Below are 26,997 nucleotides of genomic sequence, written 5' to 3'. Positions count from 1 at the left end.
ACAGTATGGAGTTTCCTCAAAAAATTAAAAATAGGACTGCCATATGGTCTAGATCCTCTGTCCATGGGATTCTCCTGGCAAGAATACTGGAGTAGGTTGCCATCTCCTTCTTCAAGGGCTCTTCCCCAGCCAGGAATAGAACCTGAGTCTCTTATGTCTCCTGCATTGGCAGGCAGGTTCTTTACCACTAGCGCCACCTGGGAAGCCCAGTTGCATATCCAAAGGAAATGAAATCATAAGTAAAGAGATATCTATGCTCCCATGTTCACTGCAGCATTATTCATAATAGTCAAGATATGGAAAGAACCTAAATGTTTTTCAGCAGATAATTGGATAAAGAAAATGTACACAGAGGAGTACCATTCCACCGTGGAAAGGAAGGAATGCCTGTCACTTGTAACAAAATGGGTGGAATTTGAGGGCAAGCTCGTCTGTCCATGGACTTCTCCAGGCAAGAATACAGGAGTGGGTCACCATTCCCTTCTCCAGGGGATCTTCCCAACCCAGGGATCAAACCTGCATCTCCTGCATTGACAGGCAGATTCTTTGCCACTAGTGCTACCTGGGAAGCCCTAATTAATCTTATTTAACCTTAATTACTTCCTAAAGACCTTATCACCAGATACAGTCACACTGGGAGTTTTAGGGCTTCAACAGATGAATTTTGGTGAGACATAATTTAGTCCATATCATGGATATTAAACATTTGAAAATATATTCAATTTAATGTGAACATAGAAGAGATGAATATTGAAACACTCATTGGTAATTTTCAGCCTTTATATTGTGAAAAATGAGAAGCATTTATTTATAGCAGTTGACAAAGTTATGAGGATGAAGTGATTTCACTCACTATTGGAATAACAGAAGAGTGCAAATATTTTGTAGAATAAGAGCGAAATACATATCAAAGATCTAAATTTTTATCTTACTCAACTCAGGAATTTTGTAAATTAGAACTTATGGAAATGTTTGCAGGATAGTAGAAACTCATCTCTAAAGAATAGTTTTTACATCATTGGTTGTAATTGCAGTAAATCTACAAACAATCTAAACTCCATCAAAAGGAACATGGTTAAGCAAATTATGATTAGCTCATAAATTAACACTAGGCAGTCATTAAAATGTATTAAGTTTTCAGATATTTAGCATGTAGAAAAGTCTACCGTGTAATGTGTAAACATAAAACATGACATATATGCCTCTATTGATATGAATATACACAAATATATTTATGTTGATATAAAAATACATAAATATATTTATGAATGTGTAAAAAAAAACTAAAAGCGTAAGTACCAAATTCTTAACAGTAGTTTCTTCTGGAAAATTGCATTATGAAGAGTGAGGACAGACAGGATGAAGGTTTTGATTTTACACTCATAAATTTTGTTTTCATTTCTATAAACATGATTTCTAAGAAAAATTTTAAATCAATGGATATTTCTATTTCATAAAAATAGAAAGAAATTCCAAAGGAAATATAAATTCTCCACTGTTAAAAACCATAGAATCTTGAAGTATAAGCAGGGCCTCAAATTATACTGTACTAGGTCTCGATCCTTGTGTAGGATCCTTGTGTAAAAGCAGGTTGGGAATGCTGCTTTCAGAGCAAGCCTGATAGGAGGATGTGCTAATACTTGGCACCAGGCTGTGAGTTTCCATATTCCAGTCTAGATAGAATCTGTGCTGGTGTGTACTTTGGGGAACCCCAGCAGGAAAAAACTAAAGGTTCTTCCTATAGGGTCATGAGCCTTCCAGAATATAGAACTACCTGGGTTCCATCTCCATCTGGAGTGTGAGGGGTAGCTAGGACCAAATGGCAACTAGTCAAGGGTTCTGGTCTACAGAACCTACACATGTATTATCAGCTCAAACCTCCTTGAGGAATAAGAAGTCTCACTTCCTAACAAAAGTCAGCTTGCTCAAGATCTAGGAAGGACAGGGACACCTGCTACAGTTTCACCCTCTTGAGACATCCCTCATGCAAAGGCTCGCTTCCCCATGAGCACCCTCCTTAGGGCGCCCTGCACATCAGGATTCCGGAGGCTATAGATGAGTGGGTTCAGCATGGGACTGATGACGGTGTTGAGGATGCCAATCCCCTTGTCCTTGTCCGAAGCCTCCACGGAGCCCAGCCGCATGTAGCTGAAGACACCTGTGCCATAGAAGATGCCCACCACGGTGAGGTGGGAGCCACATGTGGAGAAGGCTTTCTTCCTGCCCTCCGCTGAGCGGATCCGCAGGACTGCAGCTGCCACATGGATGTAGGAGGAGACAATGAGAATCACAGGTGCACCTGCCATGAGGACACCCAGACCAAAGAGCAGCAGCTCGTTGAGCTGGGTGCTGGAGCAGGAGAGCTGGAAGAGCTGCGGGAGGTCACAGTAGAAGTGGTTGATCACATTGGGACCACAGAAGTTGAGTGTGGATATGGCTACAGTGTGGGTCAGTGCATTTGAGAAGGCACAAGCCCAGGACACAGCCACCAGCACCCTCTGGACCGTCTGGCTCATGCGGGTGCTGTAGGTGAGGGGTCGGCAGATGGCCAGGAATCGGTCATAGGCCATGGCTGTCAACAAGAAGCAGTCCACACCAGCCAGCTGGTGGAAGAAGAAAAGCTGTGAGAGGCAGGTTGCATAAGGAACTGTGCGCTTGTGGGACAAGAGACGACCCAACATCGAGGGAACGGTAACGGTGATGCACCCAATGTCCAGCACTGACAGGTTCCCCAGGAAGAAGTACATGGGGGTGTGGAGTTTGGGCTCCACCAAGATGGCTGCCAGGATGCTGAGGTTTCCCCCGACAGTGACAAGGTAGGCAAAGAGGAAGAGTACAAAGACAACTGGTCGTAGCCCTGGCGTCTCCACCAAACCCAGCAGGATGAACTCAGTTGTTCCATTGACCCCAGATTCTGGCTCCATGGGTCCCTATAAGAAGATATCCCATAGGGGAAGGGATCAGTCTTTCCAAGTTAGTTGATCAGTAGAAATATATTGATTCGCTTTCAGATGTCAAGCCTCAGGGTAAATTCCCAAGTGTCCTAGTGGGTATTTTCTCTTTCAGGCCACACTTCACTCATTAACCTTCTCTGTCTTCATCTCTGTGTTGTTACCCAGCATCCAGTTGCTGCCACAACTACATTGGACTCCCCCCTCCTCATGAAAGATAAAAATCCCTTTCTCCCTTTGATCTCTAGAACCAAGGAATGAGACCCTCCCACTCCCAACAACCCATATGAGAAGATTTGGGGAAAACATAATGCTGACGTAAAATTGAACAGGTAGTAAAATAGAAAGGAACAGAACTGATCATGTTGTTGTTTAGTTGCTAAGTCACATCCAACTCTTTGCAACCCCATGGACTGTGGCCTGCCAGTCTTCTCTGTCTATGGGATTTCCCAGGCAAGAATACTGGAATGTTGACATTTCCTTCTCTAGAGGATCTTCCGAACCCAGGGACTGAACCCTTGTCTCCTGCACTGGCAGGTAGAATCTTTACCACTGAGTCACCAGGGAAGCCAGAATTGACCATATTTATAAGGACTTTATAATTCATAATTGTCCCTATAAATATATTACAAAGAAAAAAATATCTGGACAGCATCTAAGCAAGAAAAATATTAAGGGACACAAAATTAGGAATTGAAAGGGCCACAAATAAATAAAATAGTAATGGAACACTATTTGTTCCTGAGTTTGAACAATCAATTCAAGAGTAGTCCCTAAACCAAATAAACCAACTGAAAAATGTTAGAAGTGATTGATAATATACTTCCATTTTAGGTTCCAGGCTCATATGCTTCTTTGACCAATTATTTTTTTATATAATTATAATGTAATATAAACTCTTCTTAACTTACAAAATATGAAAGCCTTCCAATATATATTTTTAAAGTTAGCAAATCCTGGTATTAAAATGTAAGAATGGCAGCAAAAAAGGAATTATTCTACACTACCCTCATTTGATACTATGTATGTAAAAATCTTAAGTACAATACGTGAATCCACCATTATCTAGTAGATTTTATAGGAGAGGATGGTTTGATATTGGTAAATCTATTAATATATGTAGCATATTAGTTGGCTTAAAAAGAGAAAAATTTTATAGAGGCAATTCTTAAACATCTGCACATATACTGGATGTAGAGAGAAGAGAAAAAAAGAGAAAAACACACTTGTAGTTACTTGAAATGGAAATATATCACTTTATGTTACAGAGCATATCCATTGCAAATCTGAATCATTCATAATGGCAGAGTAGTAGTGATATTTGTATTAAAATCGAGCAAGGAAAGCTATGGCCTTTGCTCCTTCAAATATTTCTCATTCTGAAAGTTTTGGGCAAAGGAAAATAAAATGCTTAAGTAATAAAAAGAAAAAAGAGCAAGTTAAGAACAGTAGCATTGCCTAAATAGAAGAAAGAAAAAACTTGGAAACTTGTGGAATTATTAAAATTTTAGCAAGTTAAATAAAAATTATACAGAAGTCAATAGATTCCTTACATGCCAACAAAAGTCAGTGTTAGTTGCTCAGTCGTGTCTGACTCTTTGTGACCCCTTGGGCTGCAGCCTGCCTGGCTCCTCTGTCCATGGGATTCTCCTGGCAAGAATACTGGGTTGGGTTGCCATTCCCTTTTCCAGGGGATCTTCCTGACCCCAGGGATCAAACCTGGGTCTCCTGCATTGCAGGAAGATTCTTTACCTTCTGAGCCACCAGAGAAGCCCATTTGCCAACAATGGTCAGCTCTAAAACTCAGAAGTTCAATTGTAGGGTGAGATCTTACAAAATGAATCAAATTACTTTCATAATAACTTATCTTTCAATGTTCTATTTTCTCTAAACTCCAGAGATCTTTAAAGGCCAGCAGTAGTAGCTCAGTAGTTCCTCCTATCATATTTCCACCAGGTTCAAGGTGCTCAAGTCCCTTATATAAAATGGCTTTGCACAGTCAGCCCTCTGTATCCATGGGTTCTGCATCCATGGATACTGAGAGTCAACTGTTTACAACTTTTTAAACTGTACCAAGGTAATCATCTTACCAGGAGCAAATTTTTAGTTGAAAGGGCCAGCTTCTCTTTGTCAAAGGAAAATATATAGCTATAATGTAACAGAAGCAGAAGGTATTAAGAAGAGGTGGCAAGAATACACAGAAGAACTATACAAAAAAGATCTTCATAACCCAGATAACCATGATGATGTGATCACTCACCTAGAGCCAGACATCCTGGAATGAGACATCAAGTGGGCCATAGAAGCATCATTGCAAACAAAGCTAGTGGAGGTGATGAAATTCCAGTCGAGCTATTTCAGATCCTAAAAGGTGATGCTGTGAAAGTGCTACGCTCAATATGCCAGAAAATTTGGAAAACTCAGCAGTGGCCACAGGACTGGAAAAGGTCAGTTTTAATTCCAATCCCAAAGTAAGGCAATGCCAAAGAATGTTCAAACTACCACACAATTACAGTCATCTCACATGCTAGCAAAGTAATGCTCAAAATTCTCCAAGCCAGGCTTCAATAGTACATGAGCCGTGAACTTCCAGATGTTCAAGCTGGATTTAGAAAAGGCAGGGGAACCAGAGGTCAAATTGCCAACATCTGCTGGATCATCAAAAAAAGCAAGAGAGTTCCAGAAAAACATCTATTACTGCTTTATTAACTACGCCAAAGCCTTTGACTGTGTGGATCACAACAAACTGTGGAAAACTCTTCAAGAGATGGGGATACCAGACCTACCTGATCTGCCTCCTGAGAAATCTGTATACCGGTCAAGAAGCAACAGTTAGAACTGGACATGGAACAACAGACTGGTTCTAAGTTGGGAAAGGAGTATGTCAAGACTGTATATTGTCACTCTGCTTATTTAACTTATATGCAAAGTATGTCATGCAAAATGCCTGGCTGGATGAAGCACAAGCTGGAATCAAGATTGCTGGGAGAAATATCAATAACCTCAGAAATGCAGGTGACACCACCCTTATGGAAGAAAGCAAAGAAGAACTAAAGAACCTCTTGAAGAAAGTGAAATAGGAGAGTGAAAAGTTGACTTAAAGCTCAGTATTCAGAAAACTAAGATCATGGCATCTGGTCCTATCACTTCATGGCAAATAGATGGGAAACAATGGAAACAGTGAGAGACTTTATTTTCTTGGGCTCCAAAATCACTGCAGATGGTGACTTCAGCCATGAAATTAAAAGATGTTTGCTCCTTGGAAGAAAAGCTATAATCAACCTAGACAGCATATTAAAAAGCAGAGACATTACTTTGCCAACAAAGGTCCATCTAGTCAAAGCTATGGTTTTTCCACATGGATATGAGAGTTGGACTATGAAGAAAGCTGAGCGCCAAAAAATCGATGCTTTTGAACTGTTGGAGAAGACTCTTGAAAGTCCCTTGGACTGCAAGTAGATCCAACCACTCCATCCTAAAGGAAATCAGTCCTGAATATTCACTGAAAGGACTGATGCTGAAGCTGAAACTCCAATACTTTGGCCACCTGATGCAAAGAACTGACTCATTGGGAAAGACCCTGATGCTGGGAACGATTAAAGGCAGGAAGAGAAGGGGACGACAGAGAATGAGATGGTTGGATGGCATCACCGACTCAATAGACAGGAGTTTGAGTAAGCTCTGGGAGTTGATGATGGACAGGGAAGTCTGGCGTGCTGCAGTCCATGGGGTCACAAAGAGTGGGACACGACTGAACAACTGAACTGAACTGATTATGTACTTCAATTTTGGCTTCCCTGGTAGCTCAGTGGTAAAGAATCGGCCTGCCAATCTGGGAGACGCAGGTTTGATCCCTGGGTTGGGAAGATCCCCTGGAGAAGGAAATGGCAACCCACTCCAGTATTATTGCCTGGAAAATTCCATGGACAGATGAGCCTGGCGGGCTACAGTCCATGAGATCGCAAAAGAGTTGGACATGACTTAATGACTGAGCATACATGTTAAAAGCACTTATCTCTGTTAATCTCCTGCATGGTCATTTCTCTACAGAGCATTCCACTGTTCTATTCACTATAAATGGCTTCAGGACAGATTTACGCCTGACTCAGCTTTGCATTCTCAGTGCCTATCATCACACTTGCATACAGTAGGTGCTTAATATTTCTGAAATAAGTAAATAAATGAATTCGGCAACCAACACCAAGGAGTTGGGAAAGGATTTCTGAATGAGCTGGAATTATTGCAAGACAATGAAAGGTTGATATGACTTAAAGGAGATATGGGTTTCAGTGAAAGGCAGAGCAGTATTGCTGTGGGAATCACTGATTCTTTAGCTAGATTAGACATCAGGAACCATCAAGCAATAGTTAAAACAATCCTGGTCACTGCACATGTCTTTTCTTGAAATAGCCCCCAAATCAGGAGGGACAGACCCTGTGAATAAATAAGTCTAGGCAAGAAGAGTGCTTCCCAGGTGGCGCTCGTGGTAAAGAACCTGCTTGCCACTGCAGGAGGTGTAAGATATGCAGGTTCGATCCCTGGGTCGAGAAGATCCCCTGGAGGAGGAGTAGAGTATACCTCACAGAGATACCATGGAATCCTCACTCTAAGTGGTGAAGCTTACTTTTTGCTACCAAGATTCTAGGATGATCACTGTGCTGTTCATCTAAGAATTCCATCTTAAACAAGATCACCATGATGACCTTAACTGAAGAGGTTCTCCTAGATTATGACTCTCAGGTGTCCAGAGTGAGCCCCAGGCTGTCCATACTGAGTGTTTACAGCTCCATGCTATGATGTTCCAACTAAACCCTTTATGCGTCTGATCAGGAAGGTTCAATCAGGCCCTCTGATGGAGGGGTCTGGTCCACGGTTGCCTGAGGAATGGGTCCAGCAGGAAAACTGGATTTGATGAATGCCCTCCTGCTCACTCCAATAAAAACAGAAAGCGGGCTTTATCCAAGAATGACAAGCTTTGGCAAAGGGACCTGGAATGGGTTTGTCAGCTCTTCCCCTCACCTGATATGTTACCCTGAGTTAAGACTCTTTCTGTACTGAATCCTCTGTGAAAGAGATCTGACTTGCTTGATAACAACTCAAGTGCCTTCTCCATTACTAGGGAGCAGAGGGGAACCCAGGAGAAGACTCACCTGTTACAGGTACAGAAGCCAGGGAGGTTCCTGGTGAAGAGAGTGCAGCGCTTTGTGGACCCTGGCGCTGGAGAGCAAGGAAGGGGCCATATATAAGAAAACGGGTGAAGGAGACATGAGATCACCTGTGTTGTGAGGTGCTCCCCACTGCAGTGTCACCCCTGGGGCCCTCAGAAATTATCCCTCCCAGGAGGGGTTGGGGTTTGGGGAGCCACAGACCAATAAGCACCCCAAGTCTCTGCTGAGCCCAGTAATGATGCTTCACAACTTTGTGATGCTTCTTATTTCCTCAAAATGATCTCCCATCTGACTCCTTACTCCACCTCTGATGTTAGTTCCATGGGGTGACTGGGGGATATTATTAATCCTATTTATCACTCAAAGGCAGTGAAGTCCAAAGAGGTTTCCAAAGTCACCCATGGAGCTAATGGTAGAGCTGGGATGAAACCAGAATCCAGACTGAGAGCTTTGCTCTCCCAGAAGGAGAGCTTTGAGCAGAGTGCGGCCAACTCCCCAGGCTTGCCTTGACTTGGGGATGAGAAGAAACACAAGAAAGGAGGCAAAAGGGAGAAGCCTTCTGCAAACTCAGTTTCCTAAGGAGTCCTCAGGAATGCAGTGCCTTCTCCCTCAAGACTTGTTAGTGGAGGCCACTGGGATTGCATCTTGGAGGGTCCTGTAATGATTCTGGAAGTAGCAATAGAAAAACTGAGTTGTATTATGCCCACCCTTGACTCAGATGGTGAAGAGTCTCCCTGCAATGTGGGAGACCCAGGCTTGATCCCTGGGCTGGGAAGATCCACTGGAGAAGGGAAATCCCATGGACAGAGGAGCCTGGTGGGCTACAGTCTATGGGGTTACAAAGAGTCAGACATGACTGGGCAACTAACACGTTCACTTTTTTTTCTTCGTGCCCACCATAATGGAGAACTTGCATTGGTTTAACTGTAGAACCCCTGGTCCTCATGCTTTCCCAGGGCAACCTAATGCAGCATGAAAAGCATGGATGTGGTCTATGGACTCGCTTCTCCAGTTCTTAATGGTATGACTTAGGACTAGCTGCTGAAGAACTCTGAAGTTTCCTTATCTGTAAAATGAGAACGATATCTTGACCACTGAGGGAGGGCTGGTCTGAGAATTAAATGAAATTAACATACTTAAAGTCCCTGGGGAATCTGGGGATCAACAAGTAATAATAATAATAATAATAATAGCAATCACTAATATTTTCTACATTTTAATGTGTTATCTCCCTTAATCCTCCCAATAACTCTGATGTAACTTTGTTATTTGCCTCACAATGCAGAGGAGAAAATGAGGATCAGTGAGGTTTAGTAATTTGCTTGATGCTGCACAACTAGGATGTAACAGAGCTGGATCTCAAACCCCATAATATGGTTTTAACAACTTTCTAGAAAATGTTCCATCCTTACTGGAGTAGGCTGCCATTTCCTTCTCCAGGGGATCTTCCTGATCCAGGGATCGAACCCATGTCTCTGCATTGCCTGCATTGGCAGGCAGATTCTTTACCAGCTGAGTTACCAGGGAAGCTCTCTCTTCTTCCAACTTCTTCAAAAAGCACCTACTGCCATGTCATATGCCGCGTTGACTCTGTCTCTGCTGCCGAGATGGACTCTTATGTTGGTGCCAACTTTTTTCAGTTCCTTCATGGTCAACTGTACATGATGTATTTGCTTACAGGATATTGGCCATTTGCAAAAGTGTTTGTGGGTCTATTTCATTTTCCGATGCTTGCTGTCCATCTCACAATTGCCTGGTACCTGTCTTGCCGTGGATGAGCTTGAGGCTTTCTATCTAAGCTGTGCTCCTTCTGTCCAAGCCCAGTTCTCAACTCTGGCCTCTAATTCTAGCTAAAAGCTTCTGCCAGCCACAGTATGGAAAGTGGAAGGAAAGTTATGACCAACCTAGACAGCATTTAAAAAGCAGAGACATTACTTTGCAAACAAAGGTCCGTCTAGTCAAGGCTATGGTTTTTCTAATGGTCATGTATGGATGTGAGAGTTGGACTATAAAGACAGTTGAGCACTGAAGAAGTGATGCTTTTGAACTGTGGTGTTGGAGAAGATTCTTGAGAGTCCCTTGGACTGCAAGGAGACCCAGCCAGTCCATCCTAAAGGAGATCAGTCCTGGATGTTCATTGGAGGGACTGATGCTGAAGCTGAAACTCCGGCCACCTGATGCGGAGAGCTGATTCATTTGAAAAGATCCTGATGCTGGGAAAGATTGAGGGCAGGAGGAGAAGGGGACGACAGAGGATGAGATGGTTGGACAGGGAGGCCTGGCGTGCTGCGGTTCATGGGGTCACAAAGAATCGGACACGACTGAGCGACTGAGCTGACTGACTGAGCCATGGTATGACTCTCTTACTGTGGCACTAAACTGCTCCTGCCTGCCCTACAAGGCATCACAACATGTTTTTTAAGGTATAGTAATTAAGATTGTGCTGTATCTGAGCAAAACAAAAAAACAGGCTTCCCTGATGGCTCAGTAGGTAAAGAAGCCGCCTACAAGGCAAGAGATGAACACAGATTCAATCCTTGGGTCGGGAAGATCTCCTGGAGAAGGAAATGGTAACCCATTCCAGTATTCTTGTTTGGGAAATTCCATGGACAGAGGAACCTAGCGGGCTATGGTCCAAAGAATCACAAAAGAGTCAAACATGACTGACCCAACTGAGCACATCAGAGAAATGAAGCAAAAGAACAAATTAGAGGGTCTGAAAATAATGCATGGGAATTTGGTATGTGACGTGGGCAGCCAGCAGAGCAGTAGGAAGAGGACATGCCTTTCAATAAATGATGCTGGGGTAATCAGATAGCCATAGGAAAAAAGACATTACTGTCTTTCTCCATGCACAAAAATCAGTTTCAGGAGGATGAGATACTTATATTGAAGATTAAAATGTTCAAACTGTAAAAATACTCTATAGAATACCTTCATGATCTTTTGGGAGTTCAGCCATTCTTAAAGAAGTTCAAAAAGGGGCTTCCATGGCAGTCTAGTGGTTAAGACTCCATGCTTCCAGTGCAGGGGATGCAAGTTCAATCCCTGGTCTGGGAACTAAGATCCCAAATACTGCATGGTGTGGCCAAAAAATAATTTTTAAAAAGATTAAAAAAAAAAAAGAAGTCCAAAAAGCTTTAGTCATTTTTAAAAGACTGAGAGATTTGCCTGCATTAAAATGTAAAAATCCCTACACATCACAGGATAACTTTTTTAAAGTGAAAATGCAGTTTCAAATTAAAAGAGATGTGGACTTCCCTGGTGGTCCAGAGGTTAAGAATCCACCTGCCAATTCAGGGGCTAGGGGTTCAGTCCCTGGTCTGGGAAGATTCCACATGCCTTGGGGCAACTAAGCCCATGTACACCAACTACTAAAGCCCAGGTGTCTTACAGCCCATGCTCTGCAACAAGAGAAGCCACCACAATGAGAAGCTACTGAGAGTAGCCCCAGCTAGGTACAACCAAAGAAAAGCCCACACAGCAACTAAGATCCAGAATGGCCAAAAATAAATACATACATACATACATTTAAATGTTTTAAAAAGTAAAAGAGACTTGCAATATGTATATAGATCTCCTAGAGTATCCAAGATATATCCAGACTTCTACACTCAATTAAAAAAATACAACGGATCTGATAGAAAACAGACAAAGGATATGAACAGAAGAGGAAACACAAATGGCCAGTGAAAGGAAGTTCAGCCTTATTTGTGATCTACCAAATGCAAATTAAAATCACAGTTGAGACACCATTTCACACTGTATTGGTCTGAATAAAGAAATGAGATAATGGCAAGTTTTAATGAGAACATAGAATTTTTAAAATTCTTATGCACAACTGCTAAGACCCTAAAGTGGTATAAGTCCTTTAGGAAACAATTCGAATTTATCCTTTAAATCTGACGACTCACAAACTTTATTTCTAATTAACAATCATAGAGAAGTTCTTGCATGAGTGTACCAAGAAATATATACAATAATGTCCACAGAAGCAAAATACCTTGAAGAAGCAAAATACCTTGAAACAGGAAAGAAATTATAAACTTTGGTGTATTAATAGCCTGCAATGCTATACAGCCTTAAAAAATACATAAGCAATTGTTGTAGACAGTAATATGAGAATCATACAAACGTAATAGTGAAATAAGTCAAAGAAGAATAGCTATTGAAGGACCACATTTATATAAAGACCAAATATAATGGTAAAGTCTAGATGATAGGTATATGGGTGTTCACTGTATAATTTTTAAACTTTACAACGAGCCCTAAAGTTTTTACAATAAAGTATTAGGGGAAAACAGTCTGTCATTTTTTTAAGATTTTTTTTTTGTTTTGTTTTGATGTGAACCATTTTCAAAGTTGTAATTGAATTTGTTACAAAATTGCTTCTGTTTCTGTTCTGGCTTTTTGGCCAAAAGACATGTGAGATCTTAGCTCCCCAACCAGGGACTGAACCCTCACCCCCTGCACTGGAAAGTGGAGTCTTAACCCCTGGACCACCAGGGAGGTCCCAGTCTGTCATTAAAAAGACCTGGCTAAATATCTTGCTGTCAAATATACCAGTTTTTATTACCTTTCAAACTACTTCTAGGAATCTGTTCTAAATGTAGAAGAGCCATAATAAAGGGAAATTTTAACTTATCTACCAATAAGGGAATAATCAAGAAAATTTTATATTCACCATCCCTTTATTGAAACTCTCTTCCTTGACCCAGTGTGAATCCGGAGGTGACTCTAGGGAGGAAATGGTGTCAGGAGATGAGATGAGGTTCCCTCTGATATTCTAAGGGGCTTCCCAGGTAGCACAGTGGTAAGGAATCCACCTGCCAAAGCAGTAGACATAGGAGATGAGAGTTCGATCCTAGTCAGGAAGATGCCCTGGAGTAAGAAATGACTACTCACTCCAGTATTTTTGCCTGGAAAATTCTAGGCACAGAAGAGCCTGGTAGGCTCTGGTGCATGGGGTTGCAGAGCGGGACACAACTGAGCACGCACACACTTGCACTGATATCCTACCCAGTATGCTTGGACTCGGGCAAGGCAGTGCCCTGCACCCTCTTCTGGGAGGCTCTTCCATCCCGCATGCAAACTGACCTCAGTAAGACCTTCCCTCACTGCCATATTTTTCTAACTTCTAAGGTGAAGTAACTCATTCTCAAACTGAGAATAGCATAGCTTATGCAACATTGTTATATGTGTTTTATTTATGAAACATGTTCAAAATAAAAATGAATGCCCAAAGCATTATTAGTGAAACAAAAAATAATCAGAAAGAGAGACCTTATAGCATTTTTTATCTAGTTGGGAGCTGAAGTCTAGACTTGTAGCAAGATAGTAGTAGTAGTAATAGTGAAGTCACTCTGTCGTGTCTGACTCTTTGCGACCCCATGGACTGTAGCCCACCAGGCTCCTCCGTCCATGGGATTCTCCAGGCAAGAATACTGGAGTGGGTTGCCATTTCCTTCTCCAGTAATGGGTATAAAAGGTTCAATTTGGGTCCTGGAATTTTGAAGTTCCCTTCTGTGGACGGCTGTCAGTAGAGAAGTCATTCTATTTCCCTGTCAATGTCTCCTTGGCCTCTGGCAGTCCTGAGTCACTGTGAGGCTCTTCCATTGATCCTGCAAAGAACTTCTCTCAAACTCGCTAATGAGAGCCAGTGGGAAAGCATTCTCTTTTTCTTTCTTTCTTTCTTTTTTTTTTTTTTGGAGTTAAAGTTGAGATCCAGATCACCTTATTTCATCACCAAAGTGGCCTAGTGAAGTCAGACTCAACAGCCAGCTGGGATTAGAAGCAACTGAAGTGAAAACGATGTCCTAAACTGCTGAGACATAGCAAGAAGAGGGCTGGTCCACCACACCTGAGTGCTTCTCGGGAAGTTAAATATCTCCAATAGCTCACCAAGAAAGAAGTGACTCTGACATTAATTAGGAATTAATATTTTTTAAATGCCTCAAGCCACTTTAGGAGCAAAAGTAGAATGGTCTTGGTCACTCATGAAGTTGAGGGCACAAAGCTCAAAAACGTTTTGGGTCAGGACAGTAGAGGGTTTGGGGTAAGGTACAGGAGTGGAGGAAGGGCAAGATATTTGTTTGACACTAGAGGAAGAGCCAGGTTTGAGGATGGCAGTAGTGACAGGATGTGTGAGGCGACCTTGTGAAATGATGGAGGGCATGAGATAGGAGCAAATCCTGCTCCAACTCCCCCAGCCCCCAGCCCCAAGTGGCAGGCAAGGCTAGGATGTCACAAGGCACTGCTCCTCCTCTCCCAAGATGGTAGGCTGGACTAAATCAGAAATCCAAAGTCCCAACTCCACCTCCAACGCAGTGTAAGCTTAACTGCCTTTTAAGACTCTCTGAGATTTATTCTAACTCCATGAAGTGCTGAGATGGTTACGAGGAGGAGAAGGATGGGGGAAAGGGATAGGCAGAAGTTTGGGATCAACGTGTACCCACTACTATATTTAAAATGGTAACAAAACAAGGACCTACTATATAGCACAGGGAACTCTGCTTAATGTCATGTGGCAAGCTGGATGGGAGGGAAGTTTGGGGAGGATGGATATGGCTGGGTCACTTTGCTGTGAACCTGAAACTATCACAACATTGTCAATTGGCTGTACTCCAATATAAAATTAAAAGTTTAAAATTTACAAAAAAAGAGAGACTTAAAAAGAATGTCAGTTCACAGTAATTGCTCAAAAATATTTTTGTTAAATAAATGAATGAATGTTGCCGTGTCCGTGAAGGTCATACTTGGAAACATTTTCAGAAAAGTTCAAAACTTTTTAAAGACACTAGAGATCATTATGTCTGTTTATCCAGCTTTGGCTCCCCCTGGAAAGTCTAATTTCTGATGCCTCCAGGGTAACAATTGGGCGGAGAAAAATCCCACTGTGAGGGTGATGTCACGTGAGTTGTTTATCTCCTTGTCTCTGTGTCCTTCATAAGCTATCCCCACTTGAACGTCTTTGGGCCACCATGACTGTCCCCTGCTGTTTGCCCAAGATGTGTTCAGCCCCTTGACTGGGTGGGTGCCAAGACCCCTCACTGCGTGCTCCCAACTTGGATTTCATACAAGCAAAATAACAGCTTCTCCCTTCGCCTGAAAAAAACCAGTGGGACTCAGTCCCTTGAATGTAAAGGTTAGAGACAGGGAGAAGTCAGTTTTAACCAAGGTTTAAAGCCTCACTAACTTGGAGGGGAGCAAGGCTGTTACCAGATAGTTAAGTCCAGAGCAGATTTAGAATGAAAACCAGTTCACATCTGGAGAGGTGGAGCTGATGGTCAGAACATGTCCATGCAGAAAAGGTCAGACCATTAGATGGAGGTTGATCCGTTGTGGACTTGACTTTATTCTCAACATTAATCATTAGAAAACATTTTCCTCTGCTCATGCCTTATGCCTTTTGCCCACCTCCCACCCCCACCCTACCCCATGCTCAGGAAGCTCCAACTCCAGCCTCTTCCCATTTGAAGTAGACTCCATGTGAATGACTTCAATATCCATCCTTCAGCCAGAGGTTGTGGTGGATCACTGTGTGTGACCACCCAGGGGTGGGAAAAGGAAGACATTATCTAAGTGATCAAGCATGTGGGCAGGACACAGCACCATAAAAGTCTTTAACCTCATGTGGCCACCAGGTCCATGATAGTATGTGTGTTAGATGATATGCAGTTAGAACCAGGAGACAGAAGAGCAAGGAGCCAAGTGGTGGTGGAGTTGGAGAAGAGAACTTGGAGTCTTGGTGTCTGCTTATCTGGCCTGTGAGAGAGCTCAACTGGGAGGCAGCTGAGCTGGATATCCACTCACCCCACCTGGATCTTAAGCCTGGAAACTCATGCTGCTCAAAAGCTCCTTTTACATTTTTCTCATTCAGTAGAAGGTCAATACTTTGGAGCCCAAACTGGGTGCTCTGTGATGACCTAGAGGGGTGATGGAGGGTGGAGTGGGAGGGAGACCGCAGAGGGAGGGGATATATGTATACATATAGCTGATTTACTTTGTTGCAGCAGAAACTAACACAACATTGTAAAGCAATTATACTCCAGTTAAAAAAAAAAAAAAAGTCTGATTCTCCATTTGTCACCATCGGCACCTTCTAGCTTTACTTGGTTCCACTACCGGTGGGAGAGAGTCATGGATCTGGGAGCCTCAGGAAATGATTCAGTTGTCACTGAGTTTGTCCTGCTGGGTCTCACGAAGACCCCAGCTCTACGGCCCATCCTCTTTGTCATCTTCCTTCTCGCTTATGTAGCTACTGTGGGGGGCAATTTCAGCATCCTGGCTGCCATCCTCGCTGAACCCAAACTCCACACCCCCATGTACTTCTTCCTGGGGAACTTGTCCCTGCTGGATGTCGGGTGCATCAGCATCACTGTCCCTGCAATGCTGGGGCATTTCATGTCCAATAACAGAAGCATTCTCTATCGGTCCTGCCTCTCGCAGCTCTTCTTCTTCCACCTCCTGGCCGGGGTGGACTGCTTCCTGCTGACCGTCATGGCCTACGACCGCTACCTGGCCATCTGCCAGCCCCTCACCTACAGCACCCGCATGAGCTGGGGAATCCAGCGAGCCCTGGCCGGCGTGTCCTGTGTCTTTTCCTTCTCCAACGCGCTGACTCAAACTGTGACTGTATCTACTCTCAACTTCTGTGGTCCCAATGTGATCAACCACTTCTACTGTGACCTCCCACAGCTTTTCCAGCTCTCCTGCTCCAGCACCCAGCTCAACGAGCAGTTGCTCTTTGTAGCAGCAGCCTTCATGGGTGTGGCCCCCTTGGTCCTCATCACTGTGTCCTATGGGCACGTGGCAGCTGCAGTCCTGCGGATCCGCTCAGCGGAGGGCAGGAAGAAAGCCTTCTCCACGTGTGGCTCCCACCTTACCGTGGTGGGCATCTTCTATGGCACAGGTGTCTTCAGCTACATGCGACTGGGCTCAGTGGAGGCTTCAGACAAGGACAAGGGCATTGGCATCCTCAACACCGTCATCAGCCCCATGCTGAACCCCGTCATCTACAGTCTCCGGAACCCCGATGTGCAGGGCGCCCTGAGACGGGTGTTCACCCATAGACAGCCCCCCACGTGAGATCTCTTGCTGTGTCTTTAAAGAATATCATGGCTCCACTTACTGCTTCCAAGAGGTACTGCAATTAGTACAAATGGAATGTGAACAAGGTGAAATCAAATCAGAAACTGGCTTAGAAAGGAAAGTACAATAAAAACAATAGTAGCTGTTACTTATATCATGATTACCACGTGCCAGGCCACTCTTCTAAGTGACTGACATCTACTAACTCACTTAACCCTCAGAACAACACTATGAAGCAGGCACAGATTTACAAATTACAGATTAGGAAACCGAACCTCAGAGAAGTTAAGTAACTTGCCCAAAGTCACACAGCTAAAGAATGTCAGAGCTGTGATTTAAATCTAGGTGGGCATTGTCTCTACTGCCTCTTAAAAGTAATACATCATTCCTAAGAAGAAGGGTATCTGTAAAGTGGGATGGATGGGACAGACAAGAAAGAGGGGATAAAAGAAAAGGAAGGTCAGTGTTATAGAAAAATATTTTTAAAAAAACATGGAGTAAGAAGTTTTGTTTCTTTAGTAAATTTACAGTTTGTTCCAGAGCAGCTGGAAGAGGCTGGTAGAGGAATTGCTGAAGACTGACTTCAGCAAATAAACCAACAAAAAGAGAACAAAGTTTAAAACCAAAATCCAAGGGACAAGGCATTGTTTAGAAAAACCATAGAGATGAGGTAGAATATTGGACTGACAATAACAAAAAATATGTGTAATAACAGTAATTAAAGAGTTTCAGCTCACCTGAAAAAGTCTCCCTGACTGACTGACTGGAGATCTTTGCCTTCTTGGACATAAACCTGAACCAAACTCTCCTTCTGCGTTGCTAAAAGGAGAAAACCACTTCATTTATTCCATTTATAGCTTTAAACATCTTTTTACATAATGCAATAAAAATGCATGCTTATTAAAAAATTAGAAAGTTTGAAAAGAATAAAATTACTCATAAGTTTATTTCAGAGACAATCATTTTTATATTTAGTCTATAATTGTTTAAAAGGTTGTACCTAATATATATTTGTAAAAATAGAATAACCTGCTTTTTTTAATAATGTAATGATAACATAGTAATAACAGAATAACATAGATGGATATCTTTCCATGACATTCAGTAGAGATCTTACTCATCTTTTTCTAGATTGCATAGCATTCCTTTAAATGGATAGAATAAAATGGATTTTACAAATTTCTCTTAGTGAATGTGCTTTGGTTGAAATAATCTTGTTGGATGGAGTGCTGCAATGAACCTAGAAAGAACCTTTATTTAATTTTCAAAGGAATAGATTCATTGATTTTTTCCCCACTGATATAAAATCACTCTTTCACTGTCGACTAAATATCCTTCTAGTTTGGGGTCTGTTGTTGGACTCTCTTTTGCTCTTCTTAATCATTATGGTATTAAAACACAAGTTAATATGTAGTTGTCAAGGTATTTCTTATTACTTTTATTTCCCTGGTGTTGGTCTGTCTTTGCCATACTCATTCCTGCAACTACTTATAATCATCCTTCCAATTAATTTAAAAAATCTGTTTGTAAATTTCTACTAACGGAGTGTCAATGTATAAATTTAGGAAGAACTGACACCTTTGTATTACTGATTTTCCCAACGTGGAATAAGGTATATCGCTTTAATTACTAAAGTCTTATTTTATAGCTTAAAAGTTTTGCTTTGTTTTTAAAAATAGAATTGTGTGAAACAGAAAGCTAAATTTCCCTTGCCAGGAGGCAGATTTATCCAGAGTGATTCAGGAGGCCAAGAAGGCATGTCCCACAGATAGGGGTTAGTGAGTATACGCTCAAATTGCTGCAGCTGGCTCTGGAGAATCTCTGATACTTAAACACACCACTTGGAACCTTGGGAAAAAGATTCTGTGTGAATTTATTATTCTGATAGTCAGGAATATTTACACTTAGAAAAGCAATGGAAAGGAAACATTTTTGTGTGCTTTATCGAGTTCACCGGTTTTTAGACCCCCAGGTGTACCTGGAGCTCAGACATGTAGTTTATGAGACTTAAAAGTAATCAGGAGGCTTCCCTGGTGGCTCAGCAGTAAAGAAGCTGCATGCAATAAGGGAGACCTGGATTCAATCCCTGGTTGGGAAGATCCCCTGGAGGAGGGCATAGCAACCCACTCCTGTATTCTTGCCTGGAGAATCCCAAGGACAGAGGAGCCTGGCGGGTACGGTCCATGGGGTCACAGAGAGTCGGACACGACTGAGCAACCAAGCACACGTGGTTTTCAGCTCTTATAGAATGAAATCTGTCAACAGTGGACCCACATCCTTGTCAGCAGTCATCTAGGACTAAATTTCTACAGACCTCATTAGAGAGGGCCACTATTCTCCAATTTGCCAGCTTCCAACTCCCCACACCATTTGCCTTGCCCTTGGAGGCACTGTAGTTTGTTATCCCTGATCCAGACCTTTGATGTTCTAGCTTTCGTCACTGTTGAAAAAGTTTTGATCTGTAATGTATGTGTGTTTCCTAGAATTTTCTGATTCTTTCTGAACCCTCAACTTATAGGAAATTCTACTAGCACATAAGGCACTCAAGTAATATCAATAGGATGAATTATTGTCTAATTTTGGGGGTTCCCAGGTGGCTCAGTGGTAAAGAATCTGCCTGACAATGCAGGAGACACAAAAGAAGTGGATTCGATCTCTGGGTTGGGAAGATCCCCTGAAGAAGGAAATGGCAACCCACTCCAGTACTCCTGCCTGAAAAATCCCATAGACAGAGGAGCCTGATGGGCTACACTACAGTCCACGGGGTCACAAAGAGCCAGACATGACTGAACAACTGAGTACACACACACACACACACACACACACACACACACACACACACACACACACACACACTGTCTTATTTTAAGGAAGATGGTCTCAACAGTTAGGCACTATCTAGGGAGAAGAAAAGAAGTACAGAGTTGTCACTAAATGGACCTGGCACTAAACAAAACCTGACCTCTGTCCATAAAAGTATAATTTTGTTAAAGTATTAATTGATTCCAAAAACTTTCATTGAGCACCTAAAATTTAGCAGGAAAAACATTACCTGCCAATCTGGAGTGGTCTGCCTCTGTCTCTCCTTGCCTTCTCTGTGTGGGGCCAGTTTGCAAACCAACCCAAAAATTCCTTAGATACAAAAGTCATGAATCATAAAAGAAAAAAATGGTGAATTGGATATCATCAAAAATGTAAATGTCAGTTATTCAAAGGACACGGTTTATGAAAATATAAGTCACAGACTGGGGAACTATTTGCAAAACATGGATTAAAGGCTAGTATCCTTTATATTTAATAACATATTTTTTAAAATAATTCAATAAGAAGTAGAAAAACAACTAATTTTTTATTGAGGGGGAGCAAATTATTTAAATAAATAATCAATGACATACAGATGGTAAATAAGCACATGAAAAGATGCTCAATATCATTAAGGAAATACAAAGTTAAACCACAATGAGTTACTATTGCATACCTAATCAAGAGGACTAATATTAAAAAAGACTGATGATATTAAGTGTTGATGAACAACTGGCAATCTCATTCATTGCTGGGAAGAATTCAAAGTGGTACAGCCACTTTGGAAAACAGTTTGACAGTTTCTTTTAAAATTAAACATCCACTTACATATGTTTCAGCAGTTATACTGCAAGGTATTTTCCAAGGAGAAATGAAAACATGTCTCCACACAAATAATTGTCTGAACATATTTATATCTTTATTTGTAATGGCTAAAATCTGGAAACAACCCAACTGTTCATTAACTGATAAATAGCGTAGCAAATTGCAGTACATGGAATATGACTTGGTGGAATGCACTACTACTGCTACCAACATGCAAGAATCTCCAAAGGATCATGCTAATAGAATGAATCCAGTCATTTAAAAAGTCTACATAATGTGTGATTCCATTTATGTGACAGTATGAAAAAAGCAAACCCAAAGGGAAAGAAATCAGATCAGAGGTTGCCATGGCTATGGTCTGAAGAGGGGACTGCCTGCAAAGGTGCAGAAGGGAAGTTTTTGGAGCAGTTGAAGTGTTCCATATATTGATGGAGGTGGTAGATACATGACTATATATTTCATCAAAGCTCATCAAACTTCACAATTAAAGTCATACCTTAGTTAACTTTTATTTTTTTCAGCTCTGTAATTTTGCAATTGCTTTTTTATGCTTGCGTTACTTTTTTAACTTTTGACTTTATGTTGGAATATAGCCGATTAAAAATGCTGTGATAGTTTAGGTGCACAGCAAAGTGACCCAGCCATGTATCCATCCTCTCTCAGACTCCCCTCCCATCTAGCCTGCCACAGGGCATTGACCAGAGTTCCTTGTGTTGTTACAGCAGGTCCTTGTTGGTTATCTATTTTAAATAAGCAGTGTGTACATGTTGATCCCAAACTTTTAAAAGCATGCCTTAAAAAACCCAGTGTAGAAAATAAACGAAAGAAACAGTACCAGAGTCAGTGAATCTGGAATCCAGCCTGAGCTCTACTAGGGACACCCTCTCTGGCTTTGCCAAGTCAACTAAGCCCTCTGGTTCTTCTTGTTTAATATGGAAACTGTATCCTTTCTCAGGAGCATTAGGAGCCTGGAATGAAGTTGTGACTCTAATATTCCTTTAATAAAATCCAAAAATACTAGGCAGATGAGAGAAACCCTTAAGGACTGAAGGACTGAGGTTATTTGTCTGCCTCTGGCCTCTTGTGCAATCCCTGGGGAGTGTATCATTTTTAGGGCCCCTAAGGCCTTGTTAGCTCCCAAATACAGAGACAGCACCAAGACACACTCTGTCAGCCCCTGCATCACTTCCTTTATAAGGCTTCTGGAGATGGGCCACTTTGGGTCAGCTTAGCACTCACTCCCCTCTCTACAAGAACTGCCATCTGGGAACTCGGAGTAGAAAGGTAAGTGCCTCTGCTCCAGGACTGCTAATTTCCTTCCTTCTTGAGTAAGTGTGGATGAAGATCCCACATGATCTTCAGGTAGCTTTACCCTTGGTGCTAGAGAATAAAGGACTGAGCGATCATCGGATTCAGGGAGTGGCAGTGAAATAACACAGTGATGTTCTCTACTCTTAGTGACAAGAAAAATAAAGGTCAGAACTGGCAAGTAGAGGAAGTCAGAAGGGTAGAGATTAGGGTCAAGAGTGGGGAAGTGAAAAGTCTGGGGAGAGCCAAGGGTGGGTATTTAGGTTGATCAGGGCAGAGAAATTAGTATTTATAGCATCTTACAGTGAATTAAAAAGCAGAAACATCACTTTGCCAGCAAAAGTCTGTCTAGTCAAAGCTATGGTTTTTCCAGTACTCATGTACGAATGTGAAAGCTGGACCATTAAGAAGGCTGAGCGCCAAAGAATTGATGGTTTCAAATTGTGATGCTGGAGAGGACTCTTAAGAATCCTTTGGACAGCAAGGAGATCAAACCAGTCAATCCTAACAGAAATCAATCCTGCATTGGAAGGACTGATGCTGAAGCTGAAGCTCCAATACTTTGGCCACCTGATGACAAGAGCCAACTCATTAAGAAAGACCTTGATCCTGGGAAAGATCAAAGGCAGGAGGAGAAGGGGGCAACAGAGGATGAGATGGTTGGATGGCATCACTGATTCAATGGACATGAGTTTGACCAAACTCTGGGAGATAGTGAAGGACAGAGAAGCCTGGCCTACTGCAGTTCATGAGGTCACAAAGAGTTGGACATGGCTTAGCAACTGAACAACAAATACCTCTAAGTAAACCTAGACATAATACAATACAGCCTTTCATATTGCAGAAGGGAAAAATGGATGGACAGATAGACAGACGATAGATACTGAGATATTGGCAAAGGGCTTGGCAAAAACAAAAGCACAAAATACAAGTTCTCCAGAACAAACTCTTACATATGTGAACTTAAAACAGGATATCATTTTTGAGCTTCCCTTTTCTCATTTTAAAATGATCACCTATCTTCAAGAATTTCTGTGAAATTTAAATGGAGTAAAATATTTGACAAAAAGTTTATATTAATAAATGTTGGCTTCCTATTTTTTCCTCCCTTCTTTCTCTCCTTCCTCCCTTCCTTTTATCTTTTTTCCCCTTCTGTTATCCTTTCTCCAAAGTCCTGATGCGAGTTAGTAGTAGAAGCTTGTTTATAACACAAGCATTTGGACTCTTAACTCCACAGCTCTTTCCACTGTGATGGGTTGTCCTTATATACCAGGAGAAAGAAAGAGAGAGAGAGAGAGAGAGAGAGAGAGAGAGACAGAGGGACGGGGGGCAGGAAGGGAGGGAGGGAGAAAGAGAGAGGGACTGTGAACGTCTTTGTGTAGAGAAAGAACTACTTACGGCAAACTGGACCACAGGACCCGAGGCACACCGAACCTTGCATGGACAGGCAGGGTGGGGATGACTGGAGAAGTGGGAGTAGACAGATGCATTCAGAAGAGAGATGAACCTCTGCTCAGAGCAAGGCTGAACTCTTGTCACTGTGTCATGAGACACTGTACTGTGTCACTGCTATTGATTCATACCCAGATTGGGCGTGCCTTAATGTTAACTTCGGAAAATCCTCCTGTGATGACATTTCCTAAGGTCAGGCACTCTACACTGATACAACCTTCATAGTTGTTAGAATAGTGAAACCCTTCCATCCCATTTTGATCATTAGCCACAGTCCTGGGTCCTCAGAGCAGTTTCCTCTGTCCCAGCCCCTTTCCTGGGATCCTCTGGATCTCAACCTGAGCTGGAAAGTCAAGAGTTAATGTCTAGCACTGTAAGGGCCATGGGGATCCTGCACAAGCTCTAATCCAGTATCCATTCCATTGATAAACGTACATGCCCCATTATCCCCAGCATCCAGCAGACACAGATTAGGTGCCTCTGTGTACCTCTCTCCCTCTTTCAGCAGGTCCACATTTTCTTGCTCTCCATCTCTCAGCAGTGGCCTATGGAGCCAGGTGCCTGGGGCAACAAGACTGTGGTCACTGAATTCATCCTTCTTGGCCTAACAGAGAACATAGAACTGGAACCCATCCTTTTTGCCATCTTCCTCTTTGCCTATGTGATCACAGTTGGGGGCAACTTGAGTATCCTGGCCGCCATCTTTGTGGAGCCCAAACTCCACACCCCCATGTACTACTTCCTGGGGAACCTTTCTCTGCTGGACATTGGGTGCATCACTGTCACTGTTCCTCGCATGCTGGCCTGTCTCCTGACCCGCCAATGCCGAGTTCCCTATGCAGCCTGTGTCTCACAGGTCTTCTTTTTCTACCTCCTGGCTGGTGTGGACTGTCACCTCCTGACAGCCATGGCATATGACCGCTACCTGGCCATTTGCCAGCCCCTCACCTACAGTGTCCGCATGAGCCGTGACGTCCAGGGAGCCCTGATGGCCGTCTGCTGTTCCATCTCCTTCATCAATGCTCTGACCCACACGGTGGCTGTGTCCGAGCTGGACTTCTGCGGCCCTAACGTGGTCAACCACTTCTATTGTGACCTCAAGCCCCTTTTCCAGCTCTCCTGCTCCAGCATCCACCTCAATGGGCAGCTTCTTTTTGTGGGGGCCACCTTCATGGGGGTGGTTCCCATGATCTTCATCTCGGTGTCCTACGCCCACGTGGCAGCCGCAGTCCTACGGATCCGCTCGGCGGAGGGCAGGAAGAAAGCCTTCTTCACATGTGGCTCCCACCTCACCGTGGTCTGCATCTTTTATGGAACTGGCTTCTTCAGCTACATGCGCCTGGGCTCCGTGTCCGCCTCGGACAAGGACAGGGGCATTGGCATCCTCATCACTATCGTCAGCCCCATGCTGAACCCACTCATCTACAGCCTCCGGAACCCCGATGTGCAGGGTGCACTGAAGAGGTTGCTGACGGGGAGGCGGCCCCCCGAGTGAGAAGGCAGGGCTGTCAAGATGCCCCTCCCTCCTTGAGCAACCCCCCGCTTTCTTGTGCTGAAGGCTTAGTTGTGGGCAGGAGGATATTCAAGGATGGACTAAGAAGGAAAGTAGATAACTCAGGCCAGGGTAGAATGTGGTTTGCCTTGGACTGGGGAGAAAGGCTAAAGCTTAGAGAAGAGAGTAAGTATCTAAATAACTGATGAAAGATGGATTAGAGACAGATAGGAGAAGGGACTTTCCTGGTGGTCCCAGTGGCTAAGACTCCATGTTCCCAGTGCAAGAGGCCTGAGTTCAATCCCTGGTCAGGGAACTAGATCCCACATGCCACAAATAAGAGTTCACAAGCCCCAACTAAAGGTCCTGCCTGCCGCAATGAAGATCAAAGATCCTGCAGCTAAGAGCCAGCACACCCAAATAAACATATCAATATTTTTTTAAAGGACAAATGGGAGAAAATTATACTATGGGTCAGGAAGTGGGACACAAATAAATTATGTTGTATTTTTAAAATTCAATGACTTTTCAGTTGAAATACATTAAAAATATTAATTAAAATGTTTGCCCTCACCCTTTTAAGATAAGATATGTTTGTATCTTAGGGCTCCCCTAGTGTCTCAGATGGTAAAGAATCTGGCTGCAATGCAGGAGACCCAGGTTCAATTCCTGGGTTGGGAAGATCCCCTGGAGAAGGAAATGGCAACCCACTCCAGTATTCTTGTCTGGAAAATTCCATGGACAGAGGAACCTGGTGGGCTATAGTCTATGCGCTCTCAAAGAGTCAGATACAATTGAGCGACTAACATATTTGTATCAGAGTATTGGGTCTGGGGACTTCCCTGATGGCTCAGCAGTAAAGAATCCACCTGCAATGCAGGAGATGGAGGAGACTTGGGTTTGATCCCTGGGTTGGGAAGATCCTCTGGAGGAGGGGATGGCAGCCCACTCCAGTATTCTTGCCTGGAGAATCCCATGGACAGAGGAACCTGGCGGGCTACAGTCCATGGGGTCACAAAGAGTTGGACACGACTAAAGCAACTGAGTACACACTCATGCATGTAGTCTGTTTTTTTTAAAAGATTCTTCTTCAGGAAATAGAGTCATGATTGTGGAATTAAGATTTGGCATAGCCTGGGAGCAGGATGTGGGGACCTGTCAGAGTACCTTCCAGCATCTTCTTCAGAGCAACACTATCAAATACCTCTTCCTAAAACCAGGGTCCCCATCCCGACTAACCGTGAGTGGGAACAACACATTTTCACGTCACTGCATGAACTTGCTCCCCCAACCTCTCCACTGAAAACTCGAGAGTGGGTCATCATTAATTTCCTGAGAAGAAGCATTCAGAAAAGTTAGTTTAGCTTTTATTTTTCATGGCAAAGTACCCCGATTTATAAAAGGGCATTCTATCTAATATGTATAGAGAATCAGTAAAGGTGAAAAATGAAGGGAAATAGAAGTTTGCAGTTTACCACTGAATGAGTACTGGAAACCAAGATTTTACCAAAAGAGCGAAACTAAGGGAACCCATGGAAGAACAGTGACTAGAATGAGAGTTGATTTCACATGCAGTTGTGACTGTTTCTAGAATTTTTTTCCGTGAACCTTTCAGACACTTCCCTGGTCCACAAGTTGGAAGTCTGAGAAGAGGGACCTTACCTAACATTCTTATTAATTGATGAGGAGGGCAGCTTGGCCCCCTCAAGGTGTCTGAGAATATTCCGAGTCAAATGAACGTTCCCACCATCTTTCTCTCTCTATTTTTCCTGAAGAACGCTGTCTCCCATTTCAGGTCCACTGCCCCTCTGGGGCGGGCCCTGCAACAGCCTCTGGGCCTGGGCCCCTCCGGCACTCCGGCCACCCACGATGCCTGGTTAAGCCCCTGGGGCAGTGTCTGTCCCACTTA

At 43.0% G+C, this 26,997-nt stretch overlaps 3 protein-coding genes across 3 annotated transcripts; 2 read left to right on the top strand and 1 right to left on the bottom strand.

Annotated features, from left to right (window-relative positions):
• Positions 1–1,982: 1,982 nt before the first annotated feature.
• On the bottom strand, positions 1,983–2,924 carry LOC122447462 (olfactory receptor 3A1-like). The gene has a single exon (XM_043478139.1). The coding sequence runs from the start codon at positions 2,922–2,924 to the stop codon at positions 1,983–1,985; it is 942 nt and encodes a 313-aa protein (XP_043334074.1).
• Positions 2,925–16,255: 13,331 nt separating this feature from the next.
• LOC122447388 (putative olfactory receptor 3A4) lies at positions 16,256–17,206 on the top strand. Its single transcript, XM_043478039.1, has one exon. It carries the CDS (start codon positions 16,259–16,261, stop codon positions 17,204–17,206), a length of 948 nt encoding a protein of 315 aa, XP_043333974.1. The 5' UTR covers positions 16,256–16,258.
• Positions 17,207–24,131: 6,925 nt separating this feature from the next.
• On the top strand, positions 24,132–25,091 carry LOC122447332 (olfactory receptor 139). Its single transcript, XM_043477928.1, has one exon. The coding sequence runs from the start codon at positions 24,144–24,146 to the stop codon at positions 25,089–25,091; it is 948 nt and encodes a 315-aa protein (XP_043333863.1). The 5' UTR covers positions 24,132–24,143.
• The last annotated feature ends 1,906 nt before the right edge of the window (positions 25,092–26,997 follow it).

This window comes from Cervus canadensis, chromosome 1 (genome assembly GCF_019320065.1).
Source record: "Cervus canadensis isolate Bull #8, Minnesota chromosome 1, ASM1932006v1, whole genome shotgun sequence".
Lineage (NCBI taxonomy): Eukaryota > Metazoa > Chordata > Mammalia > Artiodactyla > Cervidae > Cervus > Cervus canadensis.
The sequence above is the reverse complement of the archived record's forward strand: the minus strand, read 5'-3'. Positions and strand labels throughout refer to the sequence as shown.